The sequence below is a fragment of the Chelonia mydas genome, chromosome 27 (genome assembly GCF_015237465.2).
Source record: "Chelonia mydas isolate rCheMyd1 chromosome 27, rCheMyd1.pri.v2, whole genome shotgun sequence".
NCBI lineage: Eukaryota > Metazoa > Chordata > Testudines > Cheloniidae > Chelonia > Chelonia mydas.
The window spans coordinates 6,983,226-7,004,892 of NC_057860.1; the positions used below are offsets into that span (position 1 = coordinate 6,983,226).

Here is a 21,667-nt window from a genome sequence, read left to right on the forward strand (position 1 = left end):
GTGCAGGGTGAAGGCAACTCCTGCACTCAACTGAGGCCCTCAGCCTCTGATGTACAAGGAAAGAAAAACTATTTTTTCCTTTGCTGTATTTGCTTGAGCAGCGTTTTCTTGTCTGTACATGTGAGCTGTGAGATAGATGTGAAAAGTTCAAACGAATGCATTTGCCCCCATGTATACAGATTGTAATCTGTACAATGACCTGTACGTATGAAAAAAATGTACTTATTTATAAATGGTTAACACTTGAAAAGAGTCTGGCCTGGTGTTTTCCTCATTGCTGCAGCCTGAAATTAAGAGAATTCAATTGTGTCTTAGCACAGCCACAGAGATGCAATGAAACAGGATGGCACGCTCCACTGCGGGAGCCTGTGTTATTGTATGGGGCTGGGGGAGAATCTGCCCCCTCGTCATTCCTGCTGGATGCAGGAGAATGGACCAGTCTCTTCCTCTCCCCAGCAGAGCAGCTTGTATGTGGAGCCCACAGGCTGCCTCCATCTTCTTGTACCAGTTCCACTATTCCCCCAAGAGGAAAAGGCTCATTCCAGCACCCTGAGCTGTTGATAAATAACATGACCTGGACTAATAGACAGATGGTGTTGCAAGGGAATTTAGGTGACCACCTAACCCAACAGTCCTTATGAGCCTCAGCTAAAATACAGAAGAGCCTGTTAGCCACTCCTTGTGATTGGCAGCTGCGTAGTTAGAACAGATTTTTGTTGGACTAGCCTGCTTCCAGCAGCCCTGCAGAGCACCTGAGCGTGGCGAGCACGATGCTCACCACAGTTGGAGACCGGCTGCCTCAAGGTCTGTAGAACCTCAGGGCCACTGCGGTCTCTTGGGCTGGCTGCTCGTGGGGAAGCATGGCGTGACTGCACTTTTGCAGCCCACCTTCCCAAAGAGAGCAGGTACGGCCCAGTGCCACGCTGGCCTTGCCCTGCTGGTACTGCCGTGCGGCAGCACGCTGCTCACACACCCCAGCACGTGAGTGGCTCTCCGTCTAGCTAGGCATGAGAGGTATTATATCCCCACTCTCCTCTGAGCCACACTGGCTCTGGCACCCTTAAAGACAAGGGCAGTAGCTGCAATCCCGCGGTTAAGCACAGCACTCGGTGCTCCATCATGCTGTGATGTTGGGCACAAGTTATATGGGGCCAGATTAGTGAAAGGTAGGTAGGTAGGTGGGTTAGATGCATGTTTAGGCATCTAGATGCCTTTACAAATCTGGCCCTTAAACTAAGTCTGAGCCCCTCAGGACCAGGCCCTAACTCACACGCCCAAGCTATGGGGGCATTAATTTACGTATTTGCTACAGCTTCTCAGCAGTGATGGATACATCCTTTATTGAAAGCAGGCAATCTATGTGAAGTAATCAGACTGCTCAATCTGTTGGCCCCAGGACTACCCGAGGAGTTGTGCTTCCTTTGGCCAGCTAGAAAGAATAGAAAGAGTGGCACATGCTCATTACCAGGATTTATTGATTGACTCAGGTGCAGTACAGTACAGGCAAACAGAGTTCAAACAGGTTTCAGAGTAGCAGCCATGTTAGTCTGTATTGGCAACAAGAACAGGAGGACTTGTGGCACCTTAGAGACTAACACATTTATTTGAGCAGAAGCTTTCGTGAGCTACAGCTCACTTCATCGGATACTGATACAACTGTCAGAAGCCAGTGCAATGCATCTGAGGAAGCGAGCTGTAGTTCACGAAAGCTTATGCTCAAATAAATGTTAGTCTCTAAGGTGCCAGAACTAGAGTTCAAACAGCCGGTCTAGCTCGGCACTTCATTAACAGGTTTTTTCCTTACTAGCAGTTATGAGCCACCAGCCCAGGGCGCTGATTGCGGCTCCTTCGACATGGCTTTAAAGATATTTTGTTTTAAAACAAAGCCTATACAATATTCGTCCATGTAAACATTAGCTGCAATATTTGGGATCAGTTCAGGAATATGCATTTGGCGTAGTATAAGAATCTGCTGCAAATACACATTGCTGGCAGGCATTTTCTCAGGGGACTTTACACCCTCTGTTTGATACAAGTTTTGTTTTTTTTTTGGGGTTATTGGCAGTTAGAGATGAGTGCACTGCTGGAAAGGGAAACACGGCCCTAACAGGGTGTTACTCCTCTGAGCAAACCTTACAGAGTTGGCCATTTGTTTTTCAGGCTAAAGGGACTTGCCTTGGTCCTCGTGAGAGACAAGATCAGCCTGAAGAGTAGGTGAAATCCTGGCTCCACTGAAGTCTGGGGAGAGAGGATTTCAAACACTGGCTGTAATAGTTTTGCACAAATTTTTCTGCGCACACCCTTCATTCGCTCCTCTTCCCATAGTCAGGACAAGGGAAAACAGCCGTAGAACAAGTCTTTCAAAAACCGACCAGGCCCCCCTGCCATTGTTAGAAAACACTCTAGCCAGATCTCTCTCCCTACAGAGGTTCCAAACGGACCTTTACTTAAGTGTGGCTCTGGCAGTGGAAGTAAAATCTGAGCTGAGGTTTTCACAGGGGACTAGTGATTTTTGGGTGCCCAGCTTGAGTGTGGAGTTAAACAGAGCCAGCATCACTCCAGAGGCCCCTGCTCAGTGGGGGGAGTCTGAAAGGGAGGCTATGGTGGGAGCGGGGTTAGGATTGGCAAGCGAACCCGCAGCTCTTTATTGGGCTCAGGACACTTTAGGGGCCTGCACTGAACAGAGGCTGGGGAAATGTTTACAAAGAAAATCAACAGCCACATGGTGAAGTTTTTCTGGGTTTACGAGCAGTATCTGCTAAGTAACAGCTAGGACACTGCTGTCAAAGCGCCTCCCCGCCCCGTTATCTCCCAGCGCAGGGGCTCTCCACCTTTTTCTTCCAGAGCCCCTCCCCTCAACAGGCGATAAAAACTCCACAGCAACTGGTTTTCTGCATGTAAAAGCCAGGGCTGGCAAGCAGGGCAAGTGCCCGGGGCCACACACCACAAAGCTGAGTCTATTAACTGTAAGCGCAGGGGGGCGGGGGGTGCTCTGCACACCCTTTGAGGAAAGGCCCTAGGATGACTAGAAGGCTCTAAGCAGGCTGTTTCTAGTCTGTGGGATACTTCAGTCTGCTAACCTCGATCCCTGCCTCATCCTGCTAACAAAGCTGCAGTGGGGAGTGGGGCGTGCAAGAAGGGAATATTTAACAGGTGATCAGTACAAAGACCCTGCAGGACAGGCGAGGTCTTTGCTGCAGTATCACCAGGCCCCAGCAATGCCTGAAGTCCGGCATCTAGTTACCGAGAAGAGCAAACAAAGGGGTAGATGGGAAAGTTCTGCATTTTAGATGTGAAGAAAAGCCACTGCACGAGTGACCCCTGGCCAGCTGCCAGACAGGGGCTGTGCTCCCTGCAGTGACAGCTTTACTTGAACATAATTTTTAAAAAAATTCACTGCCCACCCAGTCACTAGCCCTCACCAACCAGCACTTCTGCTCTGCCCAACATCAGCTGGCTGGAGCTGCCAGCGAGAGCCCTGGGGTCCCTGTCAGGAACGAGAGGTACCAGGCACGAGGATTTCTAAAAACACTGATGTTTCGGCTGGGCTTAAGGGCCGGGGGTGTTATCTTCCTCGGGGCAGACAACAGCTCACATCCCCGCCGCCGGTTCTGCTGGCAGCAGGGACCCGGAGAGGCACTACGCTCAGGACATGGCTGCAGAAGGGTCAGGGCTAGACAAACGCCACAGCCAGAGAGGCTCAGAAAGCTTTGGCATTCAGCATGGGGAAAGGGGCTCACTGCGTGCAAGTGAGGGAGGGTTTAACAGCAGGGTGCTGGAGAACTGGGGTTGGTATTAACCATACCGCTCGGCCTTCTCCGTGAACTCAAGAAGGGATAAGAAGTCAGTGCAGGCAGCTGAAGGAGCGAGCCAGGCCCTGACCTTCGGCCACCCTGGAGTTAGGGGTCCTCAAGCTGCCGTGCCAGGCAGGCTGGGAAACGGAAATGCTGCAATCCTGCTGTTTGAGGGGCAAGGGATCCAGCCCCCCATGGTTTGGAAAAGGAACCAAACCCCCGCCAGCAGCTCAGCCAGCTGGGAATGCCCCTGAGCTTGGCACATACAAACAGCAGCTGCCATCCCCCGTGATTTGGGTGGCAGGGGAGTGGCCATGGATGGCATAAGGCCTCAGTGGGAGAACGTGGCTCAACCCAGGGTCTCAGAGCACCGTGATGCCAGGTTGGGGCTGGGAGAGCTGCTACATTGGCACACAGCGCCCCTGCAGACGGGGGCTTAAAGCAGATGCTCCCCCTCACGCCAGCTGTGTGCGTAACCACCAGCAGGCAGCAGAGAGGTAACAGCAACACCAACACACCAGCAACAGACCCTGGTACATGCAGGAGTGAGCAACGACCACAAAGTCCACCCCAGCCCTGCCTTCGCGGGAGCTCCCCAGCACAGGGAGCCATCACTGGCTGCCGCTGGGGCTCTCCCCCTTAGTGAGGGTTTTAAAATCCATGGACAGGGCCAGCTCCTCAGCCAGGGGCGGCCGCTTCCACTCGTCCCGCGTCAGGATGTAGCCGATCACCAGCCCAAAGACGATGAGAAGCAGGCCCAGGATGTTGGCCAGGATCCCTTCAGGCACGAATGAGCTGTAGGTGGTCCTGCAGGAGCAGAGAGGGGCTGTGCTGAGAACAAGGCTCCCTCCAGCAGGGAACACCCAGAGGAGGAAAACGTCTGCCCTGCCACACGACTGGCTCCCTGGGGTTCAGCCCAGACCTCTCTACCAGCTTCTCCCACCCACGGCCCAGGAAATCACACCCAACCTTCCTGAGGCTGCAGTGGGAGCGTTTCCTCTCCTCTGAGGCACCTGTTCGTGGCCATGGCCAGAGGCAAGAACACATGCTAATGGTCTGGTTTGAGACGGCAAACACTACAGCTGCAAGAAATGCTCTCCAGCTACTTTGCTGCCTCAGGCAATTGCCTGTTCTAAAACAGGGGGGTGTCACGCTCCCCATCACAGCAGCAGCATGGCAAGTGAGCTGCAGAGCCATATGGAGCCAAATCTGCAGCAGGGTTTCCTAGAGCTGTGTTAGAGGTGGTTTGGGGGCCGGGGGGACTGGGAGTCTTGCCTGCAGTGAGAAGGGCTTTGAAGTGCTATTGCATCTCCCAGCCATTTTGGGTCTGGGGTTAACCGACAGCTGACAGCGCCCCGCCTGCACATGCTGGAGGGATCAATCAAAGAAGGGGGTTTGCCATTCGTAGTGTAATTTACACTAACCCACGTCAATTCTCCCCATCAGAAACAATCCTGTAAAACGTTTCAATCTACGTTTTCTAATGGCAAATTCTTCAGGTGAAAGATTTCCAGCAGCTCCAATCATTAGGGGGCCGTGGGTAACCCTGCTACCTCCCTGGAGGGGCAGTTCCCCCAGCTCACCAGGGAAAGTTTTGCTGGCACTGGCTAGGGATTCCTCTGTATATTTTTGCCACAGAGGCCGTTGTCTTTGAGAAAAGTCAGATTTGCCCACTGACGGCCTGAACCAGCCAGGGGCTGTCGTCACGCCCCCCAAGGGAAGGCAGATCAGCACTGTATGTTGCTAATGCTGTTGTAGGCATTGCAAAGTATTCTGGGAAGGGTTAGAGGTGTGAGTGTGGGTGAAAGGTTCCTTTGCAGGGCCAACGAGGGGAAAAACAACTGATGTAGCATCCCTAAAGCCAAGATGTTTTGGGAAAAACCGAAGAAGCCACAAAAGGCTGGCTTGGACCCAGTACAAACAGCACAGTGGGGCAAAAGTCCCGGACCAAGATGCCCCCAAAGGACCCTAAGGTTTAAAACCCTCCCAAGAGCTGAAGCAAATTGGAGATTGGCAGCGGACCCTGGACAACCTGTGCACACAGGACAGTACTCCCGTCCACCCCTCCCCTCTTCTTCTTACATTACACCCAGGCCTGGCCAGCCTCGGGTAGTGCGGGTATGAGTATGAAAGTGGGTTAGGGCTTGGGGCACCAACGCTTTCTTCCTTCCTCTGAGTGACATGGGGAGCACCCATCACTCTCCGCTGTTATTTTATTATTTTATCAATAAAGCTTTAAAACTCAGTTGCTTGATGTGCTCCATCATCTCCCGCTCCGACGATCCTGTGGCCTGAGCCTGATCACCTGACGCCTCCGGCAGATTGGGAACAGAAATCTGTCACAGTTTTGGTGGAGAATTGCTAACAAAATCTATCACACTGAACACCCCATGTTTATGAGATGTGAGGGCCCTCACACTGAGGGAGGTTCAGTGATAGGATTGAAATCTGGGTCCGTACGACCCATTCACTCAATTTCCCGGGGAGGTGCCGGCCTGTGGCAAGGGTGTCTTTTTCTAAACTCATGGGGGACGCTGTGAATTTCAAAGGGCAGAAGCCGCAACCCAGATGCTTCAGTCACTTACTGGATATTAAAGAGGAGCAGCTCCTTGATGCCTAGCAAACACGTGGCAATGGAGAGAACGAGGAGGAAGACACCGAAGAAGACGTGCTGTGGTTTGTATCTGCTGCGGAGTGAGAAGGACGTTCCAGGAAACAGGAAGAAGCTGAAGCCCATGAGCCACTGGAGGAGGAGAAGAAAGTGCAGAGGGGCTTAAAGGACCTTTCCCTGCAGAGCCCAGGTTTCCCATTGGAATTTGGTGTTATTACAACAGGCCTCAGAAATTGGAGCAAATTGGGTCCTGGTCCAGCTAACCAAGGACTGGAGATTGTGGGCTAGTCCAGCCAAGCCCTGCTTAGATGCTGGCACAGCCACAAGCTCCAGCCTGCAGCCAAGGAACAGAGCCTGGAGATTCAAAACAAATCCACCCAAGCTGGGAATACAACCCAGCAGTCCTGACCCCTAGCCCCTGCTCTAAGAGAGAACTGGAGAACTCTGCCTGTCGGGCACGTACATAGCTCTCCTGAAGGGCACCCTCCTCCTCCTCACCTGGATGAAGTAGAGGCTGAAGGCTGTTATTCCACACCAGCTATGCAGGCTGTACATGTCTGCAAAGCCTTTCTTCCTGTGGTAATCGAACACGGCTATCACACCTGCAGGGATGGCAGGAAGCGGCTGGTTAAAGCAGGGCTCTCATCAGCACTGGAGTCCCATTCGTTAGCCCATGTGCACACACCCCTCACTTGGGGGGTCTAGCCTGTAAACAGCAAGGCCAGCTGGACCCGCCCCCCAACCCGGCATGGGGAGAAGAGCCCCAAACCGCAGGCGCTGAACCCGGGGAGCAAAGGCTCTGCTCTGGGAACCTTTCTGGGATGATCTTGTCGTTGTGACAGAAGAGGGTGGATTTAAAAGCCTCCTGAGCAGGACGCTGCTAACCCGCTGCTCTTGGAAGCCTCCAGCCAACACAGTGGCCTTAGGGGCAGGGGGCTGCCATGCGGGTCCTTCCAGGTCACCTTTCCACTGTGGCATCCGAGACTCACCCACAAGGGCGATGACCAGCGCAAAGGCGTGGAGGAGCCCATGGAGGATTTTGGCCGAGCGTTTGGTCTCGTTCCTGAAGACCCGGTAAACCAGGAGAGCTGGGAGAGAGAAAAACGTGTGAGAGACAGGCAGTGGGGGTGGGCAGGGAACAGCCTCCTCGGCTCTGCAGCCCGGAGCAAAGGGTGCCTTCCCCAGGCCAGGTGGGCTAAGCGCAGCAAACGAAGCTTGGGAGCGGTGGGGTCCCAGGGCCCTGAGGAGGGAAGAATCAGCACTAAAATGAATGCATCAGAGCCGCTGGAGGGAGGCAGAGGATGACTCATGCTGACGGGAGCATAAAGCACTTCTTGTTCTCCCAACTGCCTTTTCCAAATTTAATTTGCTACAATTAATCTTTTAAGCCCCAGGGATTGTCTGGGGGGCACCTGCTGATGCACTTTCCCCATCACGACTCTGTTCAGTGGCAACTGGCTCTCTGCCCAAGTGGCCGTCTGGAAGACAATTACTGCCCCCAGCTCTCCACAATCACATTAGTGTGAAACGGAGCAGGGCCCAACGCCGACCTCCAGGCAGCCCTGTTAAGTGCTCTGCCTGATGCGGGTTCTGTGTGGGTAGTGAGAGCAGGAATCTCACTACCCGCACGCGGCTGCTTTTCATAGGGTTTCACTGCACTGTCACCAGACACAGATGAGGGATCTGGTAACATCCTACTCCAGCACCAAGGCCGAACAGGTACTTGCCTCATACTGAAGTAACCCAGTGCAGACAGGGTCAGTGCACCTATTACTAGGGTGACCAGACAGGAAGTGTGAAAAATCAGGACGGGGGGGGGGGGGGGGGGGGGAATAGGTGCCTATGTAAGACAGCCCCAAATATCAGGACTGTCCCTATAAAAATCAGGACATCTGGTCACCCTATGTATTACCCCAGCTCCAGTCCCCATTGCTAACACCGGGGGGACAGCTTTGTCCTTGGCCAGGTTGGCTACCTGGACCGAGTTACCTTCTTAGTGTCAAAGCCCTAATACTGCTGAACCGCAGCCGTGCAATGAAAGGTATGAAGGCCACGATCCCAAGCCAATTACTCACATGGAAATCAGGAGTCACTCCATTTTTAAGGCTGCACTGACACACCTAGACTTTCCAGCAAAGCAGCTGGAGGCATCTGTGTGATTGTGGCAGTGAAGGGGTCATTTCCAGCAGAGCTCAGAAGCCTGGCTGAGAGGTAGGTAGCATTTTGAATGCTCTTAACCCTTCAGCAATTCAACATCAGGATCCCAACTTACCATCCCCTTGGAGGAAGACCATGCCAATGATCATGCAGAGAGGGTGGACGTTGAACTGCAGCGCACTTTCCCAAGCAATACCGCCCCGGTATTGGCCCATCCAGGCTCCGGTCATGGCAATCACAGTCAAACCTAACAGCTGAGAGACTGCCACGTAACAGGAGAGTCCTGCTGGGCTCGAAGGCCTCGTGAGACTGTCCTCCATGCCAGGCGAGGCCAGGGACACTCCTGGGACAAAATTTCAGACTGCAAGAACAAGGAGAAAAGTGATCAGCATGGCAACCCAACAGCATGCTGGGGACACTGGGCTGACCATAGGGACCAGACGTATTTCTCACTCCTCTTCACCAGGGCTGTGAACTCTGCTCAACTTCTACTGAGATCAATCTCAGGGATTAGAAACCTGCTATCAAGACCCATCCCTAGTTTTCCGCCCATCCTGACTCAGAACCAAGTCTCCCCAGAGCAGCTTGCTACTCAGCTTCAGACAGGACCTGTGAACCCTAATCCACCCACTCCCAGCTCTAAGAGAGCCTATGGAGCTGGCCAGCCCACAGCACCTTGCTCCATTCCTCGCACTCACTGCTCTGTAAAACCAGCCCAGATATTACTGTGCTGGACGTAGAGAAGTGCAGCTCTGACACTGCGTTGCTGGCATGTAGACGGGCAGCACTCGGCTGTTGAATTTAATTGTCTTATTCAATATTTATCTGGAGGGAGACGCACCCAGAGGGAGGCAGGCCGGGTACTGTGTCTACGCCGCAGAGACAAACCCACGGCACAGGTCAGTGGACTCGGGCTCACAGGGCTGGGGCTGCTGGGCTACAAATAGCAGGTGAGCTTAAACTGGAACATCTGCACTGCTATTTTTAGCCCCGCAGCCCCAGCCCCACAAGCCTGAGTCCATTATTCCAGGCTCAGCGACTCATGGCCATGGGGTTTGATTGCAGTGTAGGCACACGCCTGGGCTAGGATTCCCCTGGGGGTGGATTTCATTTTAAAGAACTAGAAGGGAGAGGGCCAGAAACAGTTCTGCCAAACTGGTCAGTCAAGTTTTTTTTCACTGAGCTTAGTGGCAGCTTTCAGTGTCTCCCCTCATTGGCCAACACTGCTCTAGCCCTGACCTGCCTCCATACAGACAGAAGCTTCCTGGTTTGCCTAGAGCCAGTCAGGGGACAATCATGGGACAGGGTTAGCTTGCGGTGTTATAACGATCTCTCAAATGCTCACCTGGTGCAAGAGGTTTGGCTGGACGACTTAGCACAGATGACAGGTTTCAGAGGGGCAGCCCTGTGAGTCTGTATCAACAGAAAGAACGAGGAGGACTTGTGGCACCTTCTGCCCCTCCAACCCCACGAACATGATACAGTTCTGTGGTGACCTAGAATCCTATTTTCGACGTCTCCTACTCAAGGAATATTTCCAACATACCTCTGAACAACATACTAATCCACAGAGACCTCCCTACCAACACGACAAAAAGAAGGATTCTAGGTGGACTCCTGAAGGTCGAGACAGCAGACTGGACTTCTACATAGAGTGCTTCCACCGACGTACACGGGCTGAAATTGTGGAAAAGCAGCATCACTTGCCCCATAACCTCAGCCGTGCGGAACACAATGCCATCCACAGCCTCAGAAACAACTCTAACATCATAATCAAAAAGGCTGACAAAGGAGGTGCTGTTGTCATCATGAATAGGTCGGAATATGAACAAGAGGCTGCTTGGCAGCTCTCCAACACCACTTTCTACAAGCCATTACCCTCTGATCCCACTGAGAGTTACCAAAAGAAACTATAGCATTTGCTCAAGAAACTCCCTGAAAAAGCACAAGAACAAATCCACACAGACACACCCCTGGAACCCTGACCTGGGATATTCTATCTGCTACCCAAGATCCATAAACCTGGAAATCCTGGGCGCCCCATCATCTCAGGCATTGGCACCCTGACAGCAGGACTGTCTGGCTATGTAGACTCCCTCCTCAGGCCCTACGCTACTAGCACTCCCAGCTACCTTCGAGACACCACTGACTTCCTGAGGAAACGACAATCCATCGGTGATCTTCCTGAAAACACCATCCTGGCCACTATGGATGTAGAAGCCCTCTACACCAACATTCCACACAAAGATGGACTACACGCCGTCAAGAACACTATCCCCGATAATGTCACGGCTAACCTGGTGGCTGAACTTTGTGACTTTGTCCTTACCCATAACTATTTCACATTTGGGGACAATGTATACCTTCAAATCAGCGGCACTGCTATGGGTACCCGCATGGCCCCACAGTATGCCAACATTTTTATGGCTGACTTAGAACAACGCTTCCTCAGCTCTTGTCCCCTAACGCCCCTACTCTACTTGCGCTATATTGATGACATCTTCATCATCTGGACCCATGGAAAAGAAGCCCTTGAGGAATTCCACCATGATTTCAACAATTTCCATCCCACCATCAACCTCAGCCTGGTCCAGTCCACACAAGAGATCCGCTTCCTGGACACTACAGTGCTAATAAACGATGGTCACATAAACACCACCCTATACCGGAAACCTACTGACCGCTATCCCTACCTACATGCCTCCAGCTTTCACCCTGACCACACCACACGATCCATTGTCTACAGCCAAGCTCTACGATACAACCACATTTGCTCCAACCCCTCAGACAGAGACAAACACCTACAAGATCTCTAGCAAGCATTCTTACAACTACAATACCCACCTGCGGAAGTGAAGAAACAGATTGATAGAGCCAGAAGAGTACCCAGAAGTCACCTACTACAGGACAGGCCTAACAAAGAAAATAACAGAACGCCAGTAGCCATCACCTTCAGCCCCCAACTAAAACCCCTCCAACGCATTATTAAGGATCTACAACCTATCCTGAAGGATGACCCAACACTCTCACAAATCTTGGGAGACAGGCCAGTCCTTGCCTACAGACAGCCCCCCAACCTGAAGCAAATACTCACCAGCAACCACATACCACACAACAGAACCACTAACCCAGGAACCTGTCCTTGCAACAAAGCCCATTGCCAACTGTGCCCACATATCTATTCAGGGGACACCATCACAGGGCCTAATAATATCAGCCACACTATCAGAGGCTCGTTCACCTGCACATCCACCAATGTGATATATGCCATCATGTGCCAGCAATGCCCCTCTGCCATGTACATTGGTCAAACTGGACAGTCTCTACGTAAAAGAATAAATGGACACAAATCAGATGTCAAGAATTATAACATTCATAAACCAGTCGGAGAACACTTCAGTCTCTCTGGTCACGCAATTACAGACATGAAAGTTGCGATATTACAATAAAAAAAACTTCAAATCCAGACTCCAGCGAGAGACTGTTGAATTGGAATTCATTTGCAAATTGGATACAATTAACTTAGGCTTGAATAGAGACTGGGAGTGGCTAAGTCATTATGCAAGGTAACCTACTTCCCCTTGTTTTTTCCTACACACCCCCCCCCCCCCCCAGACGTTCTTGTTAAACCCTGGATTTGTGCTGGAAATGGCCCAACTTGATTATCATACACATTGTAAGGAGAGCGATCACTTTAGATAAGCTATTACCAGCAGGAGAGTGGGTGTTTGGGAGGTATTTTTTCATGCTTTGTGTGTATAAAAAGATCTTCTACACTTTCCACAGTATGCATCCGATGAAGTGAGCTGTAGCTCACGAAAGCTCATGCTCAAATAAATTGGTTAGTCTCTAAGGTGCCACAAGTACTCCTTTTCTTTTTGCGAATACAGACTAACACGGCTGTTACTCTGAAACTTGTGGCACCTTAGAGACTAACCAATTGATTTGAGCATAAACTTCCACAGGCTAAAACTCACTTCATCGGATGCATGGAGTGGAAAATACAGTAGGAAGATTTTTTTATTTTACACACACACACACACACACACACAGAACATGGGTGTTGCCATACTCACTATAATGAGAGTGATCAGTTCAGGTGAGCTATTATCAGCCCGGGGGGTGTGTTCAGGATTCAGAGGTCCTGTCTGTACTCCTCGTTCTTTTAGCACAGGTAGTGGCCACACTCACGGCTAAGAATGAATAAGATGAACAGACTTCCCTTTCCTTACCCACCAAGGGGTCCTTCCCAGAGCCTCCCCTCTCAAAAAAAAAAAAAAAAAAAAATCTCCGTTTTATCCTCACTGGGAACACTCTCACCTTCTCCTCCAGCTGATGCCTCATGTGGATCTTATTTATATTATAAATTCTTTGGGGGCAGGAAACAGCCTCTTTTTGTTCTGTTTGGAAAGCAGCTGGCACAAAGTGATCCTGGTCCGTGACTGGGCTCTTATGTACTACTGCAGTGAAAGATATTAACATAACTCTGGGTTTGTAAAGCATTATATCAATGGGTCTGACCGGGGTAGCCAGCTCTTGAGATTTTATCACGAGTCTTGCAATTTGGTGATTTTCTTAAAGGCCAGCTCCTGGAGTCGGGCGTGAGAGAATTGCCGCTTTCTTTTACAAAGCAAGTTTGCAGCACACATCATTGCAGAGAAAAGCTTGAAACCCTGAATCCTAAAGGCTCAAAAACCAGACAGCAGATAAAGCAAACTTTAAGATAAAAACCGTAAAATGAGGAGATTTAAGCCAGTCCCTGGTGGATAAAAAGCGATAATTTTGGGGAGGAAAAAAAATAAAATCAAAAATTTGGATTTAAATTGGATTTTTTATTGTTATTTAAATAACAATAAATTTCTCTATTTTTAAAAATAAACCTGTTTCAAACTAAATCTGAGTTTAAATACAAAATATGTTAAGGCCTAAACTTATTATAATCTCTCAAAACATTTAAATAAAAAATGAAAATGCTGAATCCAGGAACCTCTATCAAAAACTTTGAGGAAAAGACAGCTTTTCTAGATAAAGAATGAATTGGGGGGAAAAACATCTAACTTTTGAGGTCAGGCTTTATGACTGTGCACAACAGGTCATGTACTGTATTAAGGGCTTGCTCCTGTGGGGGACCCAAGGTGCGAGAGACTGACAGTCATCACAGTTGGGACCTGGCCTCTGACTCCAGCAGACACCATCATGTATCTCATCAAGTTCAACCTCCTATTTTACAGCTTCTCCCTACCTGGGCTCTGCTTGGCTCAGTTCTCAAATAATGACGACTCCACCCACCCTGGAAACACTCTCCAGCTCATGGAAAATCACTGATGGGCCCAGTGACTACCAGCCCTTGCTTTGGATGGCTCTGGCACGTCAAGTAAATGGCCTTCCTCTGTTTGCTTGCATGCGTACACCGAAATACAAACAAACAGAAATCTATTCGTTTCTCAACTGCCTCCCTCGGTCTCTAAACATATAAAATACTGCAGGGCAAGAGGCATGTGGGTTACATGAGCAGATTTCTGGATTGTTGTTAGTTCTATGTTTTTCTGGGGTTAGGGCCAAAGTAGGGCGGGTCAGTTATGTAACTAGGGAGAAGGAGCAGAGTGCACCCAGAAAGAAGGAGCAACACTGGTGTCAAAGCAGGACACTATGGGAAGAAGGGGAAAAATTCTTCAGAGTCCTGCGTTTAGTGTTGATTTCAACACATGGGAACTGGAGAACTTCCCACAGCTGCAGGTTGTAAATAAGACCCTCTCTGAGAATGTTTTCAAGAAATTCTTCTACCTCTGGGTGAAAAATGGACCATAGGCCAAATGTAAAACCATGCAACAAAGAGATCCCAGGCCTGCCTGTCAGCATAAAACAACATTCGGAAAAATGCTCCTCACAGGGCCCTAACTTTGAAGATGATGATGTGGACGTGTCGGAACTATCTGGATCAGCTGGTTAGTAAACTAATTTTCCCACCATTCTTATGGACTGCCCGGCATGTCTTACTAAGCTAGTAAATGAGAGCTTAGATTCATAGAATCATAGAATATTAGGGTTGGAAGGGACCTCAGGAGGTCATCTAGTCCAACCCCCTACTCAAAGCAGGACCAATCCCCAACTGAATCATCCCAGCCAGGGCTTTGTCAAGCCTGACCTTAAAAATATCTAAGGAAGGAGATTCCACCACCTCCCTAGGTAACGCATTCCAGTGCTTCACCACCCTCCTAGTGAAAAAGTTTTTCCTAATATCCAACCTAAGCCTCCCCCACTCCAACTTGAGACCATTACTTCACATTCTGTCATCTGCTACCACTGAGAACAGTCTAAATCCATCCTCTTTGGAACCCCCTTTCAGGTAGTTGAAAGCAGCTATCAAATCCCCCCTCATCCTTCTCTTCCGCAGACTAAACAATCCCAGTTCCCTCAGCCTCTCCTCATAAGTCATGTGTTCCAGTCCCCTAATCATTTTTGTTGCCCTCCACTGGACATTTTCCAATTTTTCCACATCCTTCTTGTAGTGTAGTGTGGGGCCCAAAACTGGACACAGTACTCCAGATGAGGCCTCACCAATGTCGAATAGAGGGGAACGATCACGTCCCTCGATCTGCTGGCAATGCCCCTACTTATATAGCCCAAAATGCCATTGGCCTTCTTGACAACAAGGGCACACTGCTGACTCATATCCAGCTTCTCATCAACTGTAATCCTCAGGTCCTTTTCTGCAGAAGTGTCGCTTAGCCAGTCAGTCCCCAGCCTGTAGCAGTGCATGGGATTCTTCCATCCTAAGTGCAGGACTCTGCACTTGTCCTTGTTGAACCTCATCAGATTTCTTTTGGCCCAATCCTCTAATTTGTCTAGGGCCCTCTGTATCCTATCCCTACTCTCCAGCGTATCTACCTCTCCTCCCAATTTAGTGGCATCTGCAAACTGGCTGAGGGTGCAGTCCACGCCATCCTCCAGAGCATTTATGAAAATATTGAACAAAACTGGCCCCAGGACTGACCCTTGGGGCACTCCGCTTGATACCGGCTGCCAACTAGACATGGAGCCATTGATCACTACCCGCTGAGTCCGAAATCTAGCCAGCTTTCTATCTACCTTATAGTCCATTCATCCAGCCCATACTATAACTTGCTGCTAAGAATATTGTGGGAGACCGTGTCAAAAGCTTTGCTAAAGTCAAGGAACAACACATCCACTGCTTTCCCCTCATCCAAAGAGCCAGTTATTTCGTCATAGAAGGCAATTAGATTAGTCAGGCATGACTTGCCCTTGGTGAATCCATGCTGACTGTTCCTGATCACTTTCCTCTCCTCTAAGTGCTTCAGAATTGATTCCTTGAGGACCTGATCCATGATTTTTCCAGGGACTGAGGTGAGGCTGACTGGCCTGTAGTTCCCCAGGTCCTCCTCTTTCCCTTTTTTAAAGATGGGCACTACATTAGCCTTTTTCCAGTCGTCCGGGACCTCCCCCAATCGCCATGAGTTTTCAAAGATAATGGCCAATGGCTCTGCAATCCCATCCGCCAACTCCTTTAGCACTCTCGGATGCAGCGCATCCGGCCCCATGGACTTGTGCTCATCCAGCTTTTCTAAATAGTCCCGAACCACTTCTTTGTCCACAGAGGGCTGGTCACCTCCTCCCCATGCTGTGCTGCCCAGGGCAGCAGTCTGGGAGCTGGCCTTGTTCGTGAACACAGAGGCAAAAAAAGCATTGAGTACATTAGCTTAGATTATTGTGGGCAGTGTTGCTGTAGCCAGGTTGGTCCCATATCTTGCTAACTAAGACTGTCATAAATGTATGTTCTGAGTGGAAAATTTACTTATGAATTTCAAACTATAAAGGGTATGTTAGTTTGTTGTGGGAGTACTTATCAATTACATTTTTACTGTTAACGCTGCATTTCGGAAATGACTTTGTTGCTCATATAATCACAACACCTTAGATGAAGTTTTCTTATGTAAAAAAGTAAAACTTTATTAGGCATTTATTAATTTTAACACTTAAAAGTGTTTTTTTTTTTTCCCCAAGCCGCTTGGAATGTTACTAGAGATAAGGGTTTTAATAGATTTAGATACAGTCAGGCCTCGATTTACACGGTGGTTATGTTCTTGAACAAATACCGTGCAAATAAAAATCACGTAAAAAGACACCAAGGGTCTATGGGAAATAAGGGTTTAGGTTCCAGGCTCACAAGACGACCTCCCTAATTTATCCCATACTGTACAGGTTTTATTTAAAAAAATTAATGAAATTTAAACTTGCTACTAACCTTTACTGATGTTGAGAATGAACTTGACATGCTATTGCTGATGCTGAAGTCAGAACTCTGAGGGTTTGTCTGGGGAGGCCGGGGAGCATGGAGGCAGGAGGTATGGGGCAGGAGGAATCAGGGCCACCTCCCCTCTCCCCTTCCAGCAGGCCTTACAGGGGGCAATGGATAATCTGACTAGAGGCCCCCTGGCCCCAGGCACGCTCCCAAGGAGCAGCGTCAGGGCGCGGTGGCTTGCCCCACTCTGCCCGGCGCTCCACCAGGGAATAGGGTCGTGGCACAGGGGCTCGCCCCTGCCCGGCATTCCAGCTGGGGAGCGGGCAAGCCCCCATGCGCCAGCCGGAGTGCTGAGCAGTCAGGCGGAGTGGAGCAAGCCCCTTGCCCCGCTCCCTGGCTGGAACACCGGGTGGGCAGAGCAGGACAAGCCCCTGACCCTGGTCCCCAGCTGGAGCGCCGGGCAGGCAGGCTGGCAGAGTGGGGCAAGCCCCCGGGTCCACGCCTGGGGTGGGGTGGGGGCCCTGGCCGAGTGTCCATTGCCCCCCGCAAGGCCAGCTAGAGGGGGTCATAGAATCATAGAATACCAGGGTTGGAAGGGACCTGAGGAGGTCATCTAGTCCAACCCCCTGCTCAAAGCAGGGCCAATCCCCAATTTTTGCCCCAGATCCTAAATGGCCCCCCTCAAGGATTGAACTCACAACCCTGGGTTTAGCAGGCCAATGCTCAAACCACTGAGCTATCCCTCCCCACCTCCTGCCTCCCCTCCTCTGCCATTGCCCACCCACCCGAAGTCGGGACCCACCCAAGTGTCCCATCCTGGCTACGCCACTGATCTGCACATCTTGGCAACCATGGGGCACCGTGTAAAAGTGAATCCATGCTTTGTACAAAAATAAAGGGTCACAATTTATTGACCACGCATAACAAACTGTGCAAAAAAACAAACAAAAACACCCACACACCCTGTAAATCGAGGCCTGACTGTAACCATTGCTTTCCTTATAAAAATGGGGTTAGAATAATTTTTTTCATTTAAACAGTGGTACAAACAGCTGCAATAGGAGGAATATTTAATTTACAATCTCTGTTTAAGTAGCGCACTGAATAATACACAGTGAATAAGTGACTTTTTTTGCCATTTCGTTCAGCGTCCACCTCAGACATTAGGGGTCCTGAACACACGCCCCCATCTGCAAAACATACAACTTCAGAGTCATCTGCGGTCCCACCATCAGTGCTGCAGCTACACGCTGGACAGTAATTTACTTCTAGTTAAAAAAAAAAAAAAAAAAATCTTCTCATCCAATAAATCCATGGCTGAGTTCGTTATCAGGACCAGAAAATTTCAGCAAGAGATTAAAAGATTGCTCAGTTCACTTATACAACATATTCTCCCTTTCGTTTTGGTCAGAACAAACATTTCATTGAATGGTTCGATCATTACAGGCCGAGCACACGTTGCTGGAAGCATCCTGGATACAATGTCTGAGAAGGAAATTGAACAGCATGCAAAAAACACTGACAGGAAATTCATTAGTCTGAGTCTTGATGGGTGGAGCAGTGTACACAGTGCTTGTGTGACAGACATCCCATATTGTGTTATCTAACAGAAACACTACATCAGGAAATGCCCATACAGCAGAATACTTAAAAGTAGTAACAGAAACAGCTATAACATACTGAACAAGAATTCAAGTGTCAAGTATGTAGCTGTGTCATAATACTGCAAATGCAGCAAGGATGAGAAGAAATCTAGAAGAAGATCATGAAAGGAAGCTGAAACTTATAACATATGGGCGCAATTCTCATTTGATGCCTCTTTTAGTCAAAGACTTAAGTACAACTCCAGGAATAAAGGAAAATACTGCTGAAATGGCAAAATACTTCCATAACAGCCACTCTGCGTCAGCATCAAAGAGAAATACAGAAGGATCCAAACTAATTCTTCCCCTAGATGTATGATGGAATTCAGTGGTTGACAGTTTTGAGCTATTTATTAAGAATTGGCCTATTCTGATAGCACTGTGAAGACAATGACAAAAAATGATGGAACCATCACAGCCAAAGTAATCAACATTGGACTAAGGAGAAATGTTGAAGATATGCTGAATGTACTGAAACCTATTTCCATAGCCTTGGACAAATTGCAGAAAGACTGCTGCAGGTATTGCTGATGCTGTTGAAATTTGGAGAGAACTTCAGAAGACATGAAAGAAAAAGACCCGGCAACATAAGAACATAGGAATGGCCACACTGGGTCAGACCAAAGGTCCATCTGGCCCAGTATCCTGTCTTCCGACAGTGGCCAAGGCCAGGAGCCCCAGAACAAAGTTAAGATGCAGGCAGTAAACAAGTGAGTGGATTAAGCACTTACTCCACCTCATTTTCTTGCCGTTATTCTCAACCCAAGTGTCAGAGTAGATGCCTAACTGCTGAAGATGTTGCCAACCATAACAGAGATCTGAGCTGGAGGTGAGCATTCAAGCAGTACATGTGTGCTGATGTTGCTTTAAAGAAAGTCAACACCACTAAACTGGAAGTCACTAGCTAAGCATCTGGAACCAGAGTTTGTTGAAGAGCTAAACCAGCTTCTGACAGCAGTAGCCTCTATGCCTACAGAAGAAAAAATATTTTCTTCATTTGAACTAATTCAGTCAAAGTTGAGAAATCGATTGGGAGTTGAAAATGCAAAAAAACTTCTCTTCCAGTCTATGAATAAAAATGGAGGAGGGAGGGGATGAGATCTACCAGTTTTACAAGTTTGCAGGACACCCTAAGTAACTTAGGAGACTGTTGCCTCATTTTCAAGAAACATAGGTGAATACAAACTTAACTTCCAGTCACTTTCACTTAGGCAAACTGAAAATTTTCACAGGCTGATCTGAAATAATCAATTAATTCACTGACTGCAGTTAATCCCTCTGTTTAATAAGTCATTCCACTGCAAATGTGAAACATGTTTTGATAAGATAAATTTGCATCTAACACATGTAAAGTTGTTTTGTTTAATAAAAATAAATGTTATATGTTGTGTGTGTTTAATTCCAGTTACCATCCCGACTTGACACCAATCATGAGCAAAAAGTAAATTATCTAGTAAATGATATACTGATTTACTATTTTATAACATACTAAAAATGTACAGTCACTAAGAATCTGAAAATATTAAGCTATATAATTGCTTAAATAAAAGTACACAATTCTAGTGTACCCTCCTAGGTAGCAAACAGATACACCAATTCTAGTGTAAAGCCTCTATTTAGCTTTAAAATCAACGTGTTTTAATGGTTACCCAACCAGTGAGAATGCACTTTTCTTTAGGATATAACTGAAGAACAAACAGAAAAATTGATTAAAGTCACTGATTTAAATCGAGGCGTTCCACCTGGTGATTTAAATCTATCCACCCTGAGCTAAGTGCATGATTTTGGGGGCTGGATTCATGATTTTGAATCGCTAGTAGTTGGCGATTCAGGGACAGAGTGAGTCAGCATTAAACGGCAAAACCTTTGCTCATACGATGCACTGTTGAAGGGAGGGCTCCCAGAAGGAGCACAAGATCTTGATTGTTTTGCTCTCTGCATAGAGCAGATAGTCTTTTTCCAGCACTGGGCTCCTAAGTGAAACCCTCAACACCTAGTCTCTGCTGGTATTCATGATGGAGTGCCTAGATCTTCACTAAACTTAAAGAGGCAACACTTTGCAATTGGGAAGCAAGAAAACCAAGCAGGCAGGATTTTTAAGACCTACTTAGAATAAGTGAGCGAGATGAGACGGACATAGAAGTGCTCTGAGGATGAAATATAATGCTAGATTGGATTTGTGTCGGGTGTTGGTCCCCATAACAGAGCTGTCAATTGCTCAGCATCTGGAGTGCTGGGTGCTGTTGCAGTGGAAGATTCTCACTCTCTCTCCACCAAAGAAGGGAAAATGGGCGCAGATGACAGCAGCATAGCTACACCTGCACAGCCCCTAGTGTAGACGCAGCCTGCGCCGACAGGAGGAGTTTTTCCATCGGCGTAGTAACACCATCTCCCCAAACGGTAGCAGCTAGGTCGATGGAAGCATCCTCTGTCGACCGAACTGTGTCTACACTGAGGGGTTTGTCTGCATCGGTCAGGGTGCTGCACAGATGTACAGGTTTTCAGTGTAGACCAAGCCTCAGTAATTGCTAATAGAGACCTACTGAAACAAAAGTCTGACATGCCGCAGCCTTTCTTGGGAGGTAGTAGAAACAGGGATAGAGAAAGTGGAGAAACCCAAGGCTTGAATAGCAATAGGTCTGGGGAGAGTGTGAATACTCCTGGTACATTGAATTCTTTAACCTAAGGCTAGTAAGCACATATCTGTATTGACAGGGCCTTCATTTATGAAGCAGGGCGTTCAAAGGCTCTAGTATCTGACTTCCTTGTCCCCAGCATCCACCACAGGAGAGGAGGCCAACTCCCTCTGATGCTCTCATCCTCTACCACACACAATTTGGCACGAGCTGTGGCTACTCAAGAGGGGACCAGGGCAGGCACAGCAGAGACGCTGCACAAAAGGAATGAAGCAGGTTGGCAGAGCCAGGTGACCGGGCAAAGCCTAGGCCAGGTGACGCCCTCCCTTCCATGTTTATCCAGCAACTGGAAAGCCATGTTGACTTTCAATTCTGCCCAGGCACCAGAGCAAACACAATGAATTGCCCACCTGGCCCATTATCTATTCCCTAAACCCGCATTAGGGCTACAAATTAACTTCTGTTAGGCAGTGGCAAGGGCTAGGTAGGGTTGCAACACGATTTCTGTTGCATAAATAAGTTCAGCTTGGAAACTGGTATGCCAGTTCAGAGTCCAAGGCAGAGCA

The 21,667-nt window shown here is 48.8% G+C and overlaps 1 protein-coding gene across 9 annotated transcripts in view; it reads right to left on the reverse strand.

Moving 5' to 3' along the window:
- Nucleotides 1-1,457: 1,457 nt before the first annotated feature.
- LOC102930351 (transmembrane ascorbate-dependent reductase CYB561) overlaps nt 1,458-21,667 on the reverse strand; it is a 28,576-nt gene continuing 8,366 nt past the window's right edge. For 6 of the 9 annotated variants that reach the window (XM_037886757.2, XM_043537037.1, XM_043537039.1 and 3 more), the window contains 5 exons: nt 8,678-8,923; nt 7,395-7,493; nt 6,904-7,007; nt 6,380-6,537; nt 1,458-4,601 (listed from right to left, as the gene is read on the reverse strand). In XM_037886757.2, the coding sequence (XP_037742685.1) occupies nt 4,406-4,601; nt 6,380-6,537; nt 6,904-7,007; nt 7,395-7,493; nt 8,678-8,882 (762 nt within the window). In that variant the 5' untranslated portion in view covers nt 8,883-8,923 and the 3' untranslated portion in view covers nt 1,458-4,405. Of the gene's footprint in view, nt 4,602-6,379; nt 6,538-6,903; nt 7,008-7,394; nt 7,494-8,677; nt 8,924-9,907; nt 10,243-12,882; nt 13,023-21,667 lie in introns of those variants that run through there. The other 3 variants (XM_043537036.1, XM_043537038.1, XM_007061886.4) reach the window with 3 other exon arrangements.